The sequence below is a fragment of the Lampris incognitus genome, chromosome 10 (assembly GCF_029633865.1).
Source record: "Lampris incognitus isolate fLamInc1 chromosome 10, fLamInc1.hap2, whole genome shotgun sequence".
NCBI lineage: Eukaryota > Metazoa > Chordata > Actinopteri > Lampriformes > Lampridae > Lampris > Lampris incognitus.
Genome location: NC_079220.1, coordinates 994,435 through 1,005,215, shown reverse-complemented (window position 1 = coordinate 1,005,215; position 10,781 = coordinate 994,435). Strand labels below are relative to the sequence as shown.

Sequence of the window (10,781 nt, the reverse complement as noted above, 5' to 3'; positions counted from 1 at the left end):
TGCGCCGTGCTGAGCTGATCGTGTTGTAGAGTCGGAGTGGCCGGATGTGAGTCATACACCACAGCTCCCCTGGCCGCAGAGGTGTAAGAACCCGGTCGGACCGGACCGGGCCGGTCCAGTAAGCAAAAACCCTAATCGCGTCTTTACTCCATGCATGTATTCAACCGGCTGGTTTGGGAAACTAGTCCTGGGTCATATTCAACTGTGGTCAGTTTCTGCGCTGTTTCCCTGGTTCGAATCTGATGCTTTGCGCCGTCAGGCCAGAACTTTGTAGAATCTGTTTTGCAAACTGCTTTTCGAAGAGTGGACCACAACTGCGACGTCTTATTTCCCTGCGTTCGTCCGATTTTCGCTGAAAACGTGGTTCTGGTAAACCCAGACCGACAACGAGGACGTCCGTGTGAAGGGTGGCGGGCTGCTGAGGCGTCGCCGTCCTCCAACATGGCGGAGCTGCGGGCTGTTCTTGCTGGGGACATTTTAGGTCGTGGAAAGGACGTTGGGGCACTTTTGCTTAATGGTGCTCTGTGTAAACCAGATCACAGTCTTCCTCATCAACACATATGGATACAAGTGTAACCGGTTATTCTCTTGCCCGGTGCGGGATTCGATACGGGTGTACTGCACCACAAGGCGACGTCACTAACCGCTCGGCTAAAGGGTCAGACCCGTTAGCTAGCTAGGGGCTAACGTGTCTTATTAGTAGTTTACACTAGTAATGGAGAGACGATAACCTGGAAGAGAACAGGAATCTACCATTATGCTGCGCATTGTGACTTATGTATTTATATTCATACCGTCTACCATTATGCTGAGCACATGTCTGCAGTCGCTTTGTCAATAAAAACGGAAAATAGCGTCGGAAGGCAGGAGAGGAGGAGCTGGTTGTAACGCCTGACCATGAGAAAGAAAAAGTAAAGGAAGAACGAAGATAGAGATTGAGAGAGAGAGAGAGAGATTGAGAGAGAGAGAGCGAGATTGAGAGAGATGGAGAGAGAGATTGAGAGAGAGAGCGCGAGAGGGAGTGACTGAGGGAGAGAGCGAGAGAGCGCGAGAAAGAGAGAGAGAGATTGAGAGCGCGAGAGAGAGGGAGAGAAAGAGAGAGGGAGGGAGAGAGAGAGAGGGAGAGACAGAGAAAGGGAGAGAGAGAGAGGGAGAGAGAGAGAGAGAGGGAGGGAGAGAGAGAGAGGGAGGGAGAGAGGGAGAGACAGAGAGAGAGGGGGAGAGGGAGGGAGAGAGAGAGAGAAGTCTTCAGGAAAGACTGAAGGATGGAACAGAAGTTCAGCAGCCGGTTGACTCGGCTAAAGAAATGGTGACGTTGTAGAACTTGTTAAAGTGAAAGTGCAGCTTAACTATCCCTTCCGAAATTAAACTCCATATGAAACCTTCCCTTTAACCACATTTCACTATTTGCCTGGACTCGTTTTCCAGCGCAGGTTTTCTGCAGGTCCTCTGAAACCCCCGTGTGCTGAGGGGAGAGCATGAAGCGCAGCAGCTGATCGTTTGTCGCTCGGCAGGAATGACGGAGAGTTTGGAAAGTGAAAAGACGCGTTCCAGAGGTGAAAGTGGGAATTTCTTTCTTTCTCTTTCCAGACTGGGTTTAAAATGCTTCCTTCAGGTACCGACCATGATCACACCTTACAGACTACACACAACCAACGTCCATTTCAATCTGCTTCATATTATTTCATATGAATATTTCATCTGTCACCATGCACAGCTGGATCCGCCTGCTCTTCCTGCTCTGCGGCGTCACGTGCCTGGTCCGCTGCTGCGATTGGCTGCAAAGCTACGGTCTCCTTAGCAACAGGTCCCTGACGCAGTTGGAGCAGATGGTGAGTTACTACGACAAGTGGAACTAACTGGAGTTATTAGTTTTATTAATGTACCTTCACTTTATAAGATGTATACATTATATACGTTATATACACGTGGAACTAACTGGAGTTATTAGTTTTATTAATGTACCTTCACTTTATAAGATGTATACATTATATACGTTATATACACGTGGAACTAACTGGAGTTATTAGTTTTATTAATGTACCTTCACTTTATAAGATGTATACATTATATACGTTATATACACGTGGAACTAACTGGAATTATTAGTTTTATTAATGTACCTTCACTTTATAAGATGTATACATCATATACGTTATATACACGTGGAACTAACTGGAGTTATTAGTTTTATTAATGTACCTTCACTTTATAAGATGTACACATTATATACGTTATATACACGTGGAACTAACTGGAGTTATTAGTTTTATTAATGTACCTTCACTTTATGAGATGTATACATTATATATGTTATATACACGTGGAACTAACTGGAGTTATTAGTTTTATTATTGTACCTTCACTTTATAAGATGTACACATTATATACGTTATATACACGTGGAACTAACTGGAGTTATTAGTTTTATTAATGTACCTTCACTTTATAAGATGTATACATTATATACGTTATATACACGTGGAACTAACTGGAGTTATTAGTTTTATTAACGTACCTTCACTTTATAAGATGCATACATTATATACGTCATATACACGTGGAACTAACTGGAGTTATTAGTTTTATTAATGTACCCACTTTATAAGATGTATACATTATATACGTCATATACACGTGGGACTAACTGGAGTTATTGGTTTTTATTAATTCACCTTCACTTTCTAAGATGTATACATTATATACGTTATATACACGTGGAACTAACTGGAGTTAATAGTTTTATTAACGTACCCTCACTTTATAAGATGCATATATTATATACGTCATATACACGTGGAACTAACTGGAGTTAATAATTTTATTAATTTACCTTCACTTTCTAAGATTTATACATTATATACGTTATATACACGTGGAACTAACTAGAGTTAATAGCTTTATTAATGTACCTTCACTTTAGAAGATGTACACATTATATACGTTATATACACGTGGAACTAACTGGAGTTAATAATTTTATTAATTTACCTTCACTTTCTAAGATTTATACATTATATACGTTATATACACGTGGAACTAACTAGAGTTAATAGCTTCATTAATGTACCTTCATTTTAGAAGATGTACACATTATATACGTTATATACACGTGGAACTAACTGGAGTTAATAATTTTATTAATTATCGGACATTCACACACGTTACCTGTTTTGTCAGGCTTCACATGTAACATTATATTCACATAGTTTACATTTCACATTATATTCACATATCTTACATTTAACATTATATTCACATAGCTTGTATTCAATATTATATTCACAGTTTACATTTAATATCACATTCACGTAGTTTATATTTAATATTATATTCGCACTGTTTATATTCAATATATTCACAGTTTATATTTAACATTATATTCACACAGTTCATATTTAATATTATATTCACAGTTTATATGTAACATTATATTCACATAGTTTACATTTCACATTATATTCACAGTTTACATTTCACATTATATTCACAGTTTACATTTCACATTATATTCACATAGTTTATATTTAACATATTCACACAGTTTATAATTAACATATTCACACAGTTTATATTTAATATTATATTCACGCAGTTTATATTTAATATATTCACACAGTTTACATTTAACATTATATACACAGTTTATATTTAATATTATATTCACACAGTTTATATTTAATATATTCACAGTTTATATTTAACATTATATTCACACAGTTTATATTTAATATATTCACAAAGTTTATAATTAACATATTCACATAGTTTATAATTAACATTATATTCACACAGTTTATGTTTAACATTATATTCACACAGTTCATATTTAATATTATATTCACAGTTTATATGTAACATTATATTCACATAGTTTACATTTCACATTATATTCACAGTTTACATTTCACATTATATTCACAGTTTACATTTAACATTATATTCACATAGTTTATATTTAACATTGTATTCAGACAGTTTATAATTAACATTATATTCACACATTTTATATTTAATATTATATTCTCGCAGTTTATATTTAATATATTCACACAGTTTACATTTAACATTATATACACAGTTTATATTTAATATTATATTCACACAGTTTATATTTAATATATTCACACAGTTTATATTTAACATTATATTCACACAGTTTATATTTAATATTATATTCACAAAGTTTATAATTAACATATTCACACAGTTTATAATTAACATTATATTCACACAGTTTATATTTAACATTATATTCACACAGTTTTTATTCAACATTATATTCACACAGTTTATAGTTAACATTATATTCATATAGTTTATATTTAATATTATATTCACACAGTTTATATTTAATATATTCACACAGTTTATATTTAACATTATATTCACACAGTTTATAATTAACATTATATTCACACAGTTTATATTTTACATTATATTCACACAGTTTATATTTAACATTATATTCACACAGTTTATATTTTACATTATATTCACACAGTTTATATTTTACATTATATGTTTTTGTGTGAGAAAGAGACAGAGAGAACGTGAGAGAGAGTGTGTGCTACAGTGTGTGTGTGTATAATGAACATGTGTGTGTGTGTGTTTTTGTGTGCAGGGTGGCCGCATGACTGAACAGGAGTGTCCTGTCTCATTCCCTTATACCTTGTACACAAACATGAGAAGAACTAAGGTACTGTATCTATCTATCTATCTATCTATCTATCTATCTATCTATCTATCTATCTATCTATCTATCTATCTATCTATCTATCTATCTATCTATCTATCTGTCTGTCTGTCTGTCTGTCTGTCTGTCTGTCTGTCTGTCTGTCTGTCTGTCTATCCATCCATCTATCTACATGTATGTATGTATCTATGTATCTATGTATCTATCTATCTATCTATCTATCTATCTATCTATCTATCTATCTATCTATCTATCTATCTATCTATCTATCACTCTCCAACACAACACAACACATCACACACAACACAACACAACACTGATTATCTGTCTATCGATTTATGGTTGGATCCAGCAAAGTTAACTGTCTCTGTGTGCCTCTGTGTCTCTCTATGTGTGTGTCTCTGTGTCTCTCTATGTGTGTGTCTCTATGTGTGTGTCTCTGTGTGTGTCTCTGTGTGTGTTCAGGTAGAGACAAGGTTAAAGTTCATTAAGGACAGTTTGGAGCTCATCATCGATCTTTATCACCAAGGCAACCTCTCCTCCGCTAACTGGGAAACCAGCAAGACTGATATTTTCCTCATCACTCTGCACAGACAGAAAGATGGTCTCACCCCCTGTGTGAGTACACACACACACACACACACACACACACACACACACACACACACACACACACACACACACACACACACAACCCATCAGGGCATATGGAATGGACAGGCACACAATCCGATACACAGACAGCCAGACAGCCAGACAGACACACAACCAACACACACCAGCAGATAGTCTGTGTCCCCTTCTGTGTGAGCAGACAGACAACAAACAGACAGGAAGTACTACCAACTAACAGCACTAAGTACTGGCTAGTAGCACTATCTAGGAACTAACTCGCTACTAATACAAACAGGAAGTGAATGTTGGTGTGTTTGTCACGTGCAGGTTTCAAACAGGAAGTCGGGCCCCAGACTGACACGATACTACAGGAAACTGGCCAACAGAACTCTGCGTGAGATGGTATGTCTTCAACTTAGTAAAAGTACAAGCACTAGTACTACAAGTACATCTACCAACAGTAGTGGTCGTAACGATGTACCATTCCCAGTATTCGTAGGACTGATGTAGTATTTGTCGTAGTTCTTCAGTGTCACTGGCTGTACTATTATCCAAATAGTACTAATATTGATGTAGTATTTACAGTAGTTTCAGCAATTATAGCGGAATTTTAAGTAGTAGTAGTACCAATGTAGTATTTCAAGTAGTATCATTGGTTGTAGTAGTATTTCCAGCAGTAGTGGTACTGATGTTGTATTTCCAGTAGTACCAGTGGTTGTAGTAGTATTTGCAGTAGTAGTGGTACTGATATTTCAAGCAGTAACAGCAGTAGTGGTACTGATGTTGTATTTCCAGTAGTACCAGTGGTTGTAGTATTTGCAGTAGTAGTGGTACTGATATTTCCAGCAGTACCAGCAGTAGTGGTACTGATGTAGTATTTCCAGTAGCACCAGTGGTTGTAGTATTTGCAGTAGTATTGGTACTGATATTTCCAGCAGTACCAGCTGTAGTGGTAATGATATTTCCAGCAGTAGTGGTACTGATGTAGTATTTGCAGTAGTACCAGTGGTTGTAGTATTTGCAGCAGTAGTGGTACTGATGTAGTATTTCTCTGTGTGCAGAGCTCCAGTCCTGCTTCCTGGGAACTGATCAGAAAAGAGACCAGAAAACATCTGGAACAACTGGACCTGCTGTTCGCCACAGTCAGACGCCCCACTGGTTCCCAGTAATACCAGCACAAAGCAAACACACCCCGCTGGCTGCCGGTATGGCCAGCAGAGCGCTAAAGCGCCCTCTACTGGCTACCAGGAGAATCATTTTAAAATGGGAACAAATTGAGATTTTTTAAAAAGACATTTTCTACATCAGTATTTATGTATTTATTTATTTATCGGATGGTTTATTTATATGTTTATTTGTAAATTATTTATTTATTCAGGTTATTTAAGAGGAGCTCAGATGTTGCTTTATGTTTTTTATTTGAAATACATTTCTTCTGTGTTATGAAATAAAACATGCTGTATTTTCAGACCCGCTCTTCATTGTGCTGTTACCGGCCTACGTGCACACCGTGGTGCTGACGTAGTTCCGGTAACATCTCTGCCAGCTTGTTCACTTCCTCTCCACTTCCACTGTCCATACTCTTTTCTGAACTTTATTGAAAACAAATACAAAACATTTCCATCCGTCCGTCCGTTCATCCATCCATCCATCCATCCATCCATTATTATCCATCCGTTATACACACCGCTTATCCTGCTCTCAGGGATGTGGGAGCCTATCCCAGCAGTCACTGGGTGGCAGGCGGGAGACACCCTGGACAGGCCGCCAGACTATCACACAGGGCCCACACACACACGCACAGACACACACACTCACTCTCACGCACATGCACATATACACACACACACACACACACACATGCAAACACATATGCACACACATACACACACATGCACATACACACACTCACATGCACATACACACTCACACATACGGACAATTTAGTACGACTGAGTCACCTGACCTACATGTCTTTGAGTCACCTGACCTACATGTCTTTGAGTCACCTGACCTACATGTCTTTGAGTCACCTGACCTACATGTCTTTGAGTCACCGGACCTACATGTCTTTGAGTCACCTGACCTACATGTCTTTGATTCACCGGACCTACATGTCTTTGAGTCACCTGACCTACATGTCTTTGAGTCACCTGACCTACATGTCTTTGAGTCACCTGACCTACATGTCTTTGAGTCACCTGATCTACATGTCTTTGATTCACCGGACCTACATGTCTTTGAGTCACCTGACCTACATGTCTTTGAGTCACCGGACCTACATGTCTTTGAGTCACCGGACCTACATGTCTTTGATTCACCTGATCTACATGTCTTTGATTCACCGGACCTACATGTCTTTGAGTCACCGGACCTACATGTCTTTGATTCACCGGACCTACATGTCTTTGATTCACCTGATCTACATGTCTTTGAGTCACCTGACCTACATGTCTTTGATTCACCTGGCCTACATGTCTTTGATTCACCGGACCTACATGTCTTTGAGTCACCTGACCTACATGTCTTTGAGTCACCTGGCCTACATGTCTTTGAGTCACCTGGCCTACATGTCTTTGAGTCACCTGATCTACATGTCTTTGAGTCACCGGACCTACATGTCTTTGAGTCACCTGACCTACATGTCTTTGATTCACCTGACCTACATGTCTTTGAGTCACCTGACCTACATGTCTTTGAGTCACCTGGTCTACATGTCTTTGAGTCACCGGACCTACATGTCTTTGAGTCACCTGACCTACATGTCTTTGAGTCACCTGACCTACATGTCTTTTGAGTCACCTGACCTACATGTCTTTGGTTCACCTGACCTACATGTCTTTGAGTCACCTGGCCTACATGTCTTTGATTCACCTGACCTACATGTCTTTGAGTCACCTGACCTACATGTCTTTGAGTCACCTGACCTACATGTCTTTGGTTCACCTGACCTACATGTCTTTGAGTCACCTGGCCTACATGTCTTTGATTCACCTGACCTACATGTCTTTGAGTCACCTGACCTACATGTCTTTGATTCACCTGACCTACATGTCTTTGAGTCACCTGACCTACATGTCTTTGAGTCACCTGGTCTACATGTCTTTGAGTCACCGGACCTACATGTCTTTGAGTCACCTGACCTACATGTCTTTGAGTCACCTGACCTACATGTCTTTTGAGTCACCTGACCTACATGTCTTTGGACTTTGGGAGGAAACCGGAGCCCCCAGAGGAAACCCACATAGACAGGGAGAACATGCAAACTCCACACAGAGGATGACATGGGTCGACCCCCAAGTTTGGACCACCCCGGAGCTCGAACCCAGGACCTTCTTGCTGTGAGGCGACCGCGCTAACCACTGCACCAAGAAGACAGAAAGACATACGAAATACACCTTTAACAACACAAGGTCAAAGGAGGAATGGATCTAGCTTGTTAGTGTGGATGTTGAAGTCACTGAGAAGGATAAGTGCAGAGTCATCAACAGGGAAGTGTGAGACAAGTGCGAGACAAGTGTGTCAAGCTCCTCCAGAAACTCACCAAGGGGGCCTGGTGGGCGGTACACAACCACGGTGGTGAGTTTGACTGGATAAGAGACAGTAACAGCATGAAATTCAAAAGAGGGCGGAGAAAAGTGTGGAATGGAAACAAGAGAGTATTTCCATTTCAGGGAGATCAGCAGGCCAGTACCACCACCCTGCCTCCCAGCTCTGGGAGTGTGAGAAAAAGAGTACACATCAGACAGAGCTGCAGGTGTGGTAGTGTTTTCTGGCATGATCCAGGTCTCAGTTAGAGCAAGGAAGTTGAAGGAGACCAAGGATGCGTAGCCTGAGATAAACTCAGCTTCAGGCACCGCAGACTGGCAATCAATTCCAGAGCCCTCCCATCACCACTTGCTCAGCGTGAGTGGAGAGAGTGGGACGGATGAGATCGGTAGGGTCACAGCACCTAGGAATGACCATACGTCTATGCCAGCCCCGGGAAGAGGAAAGGACAGGAATGCGGAGGAAACACATAGTCTATACTAGGTACACACAATACTGATGAGTGACCGGATCTAAAAAGAGCAGTCCGTGCTTGACGAAGCCTTGGCTTGAAAGAGTCGTGCTTGCCTTTGTTCACTTTAGCCTTCGTTAAACCTAGACCTGTTTGCCTGACGCTTGGAAGCAGCAGCAGTGATTTAAAGAACACTGATTGCTAATTGTCCACACCCCGCAGGCCACACCCCGCAGGCCACACCCCGCAGGCCACACCCCGCACTCCTGTATGTATGTCTGTGTTATGTTCATCTGTCGTCTTGTTTCACTCCATTTATTGTAAAGCGACTTTGAGTACTTGAAAAGCGCTATACAAGATTGGTTTATTATTATTATGATTATTATTATAGAGAAAAGGACTAATACTCAAGCAGCTGGAATAAGACTAGTAGCAACTTGTTAAGATAGAAAGATGATACTTACTCTGTTCTAGATGAACCAGCAATTCAGAATCACTCCAGGAGTTAAGATGCACACTGACTGACTGCAGGTACCCCCACCCTTATAAACAATACAGTGACTGCAGGTACCCCCACCCTTATAAACAGTACAGTGACCGCAGGTACCCCCACCCTTATAAACAATACAGTGACTGCAGGTACCCCCACCCTTATAAACAATACAGTGACTGCAGGTACCCCCACCCTTATAGACAATACAGTGACTGCAGGTACCCCCACCCTTATAAACAATACAGTGACTGCAGGTACCCCCACCCTTATAGACAATACAGTGACTGCAGGTACCCCCACCCTTATAAACAATACAGTGACCGCAGGTACCCCCACCCTTATAAACAACACAGTGACCGCAGGTACCCCCACCCTTATAAACAATACAGTGACCGCAGGTACCCCCACCCTTATAAACAATACAGTGACCGCAGGTACCCCCACCCTTATAAACAATACAGTGGCATAATCACAGACTAGAGATCCTACAGCAGTGCCAGTGAGCTGTCTACGTCACAAAAGACGTAAAGACGGAAGCGCGTCCGCCATTGTTGTTCAGCCGGAGCTGCCGGTGATCGCGCGCTGTCGGTAATTCAATGGCGCCACCACGAAGATTGTCTTGTTGCAATCAGTTGATTCCAACCTGTGTTCATTTATCAGCAACGCCGAGGTTGGGTGAGTTAATCCGGCCTGGTGGGCAGTAAAGAGTCTAAGATATCACGCGTTATTAGAGGCCAGATAGGATCCGGTCGCCCCGAGACAGCAGCGCAGACGCGCTCTCAACGGGCTCCCGCCATTTCTTCTTCGGCCTTTCCTCATAAATATTATCATGGGCGACCTGTGGACACGTCACCCAGACCGAGAGATATGTTGTACTGTGATGCAATAGAAAATAAGATGGAACAATGTAACACTTGTGTCACTATCTCACACTGGACCAGATCCGGGCTCTTAAGGAGAGGTCGAGCAGACCAGAG

At 40.9% G+C, this 10,781-nt stretch overlaps 1 protein-coding gene across 1 annotated transcript in view; it reads left to right on the top strand.

Annotated features, from left to right (window-relative positions):
- Positions 1-6,480, top strand: part of LOC130119132 (interferon a3-like) — a 6,532-nt gene extending 52 nt beyond the window's left edge. The window contains exons 1-6 of the mRNA XM_056287548.1: positions 1-25; positions 1,718-1,832; positions 4,625-4,699; positions 5,162-5,314; positions 5,639-5,713; positions 6,373-6,480. The exon at positions 1-25 is cut by the window's left edge and continues 52 nt beyond it. Of these exons, the coding sequence (XP_056143523.1) occupies positions 1-25; positions 1,718-1,832; positions 4,625-4,699; positions 5,162-5,314; positions 5,639-5,713; positions 6,373-6,480 (551 nt within the window). The remainder of the gene's footprint in view (positions 26-1,717; positions 1,833-4,624; positions 4,700-5,161; positions 5,315-5,638; positions 5,714-6,372) is intronic.
- Positions 6,481-10,781: the final 4,301 nt, after the last annotated feature.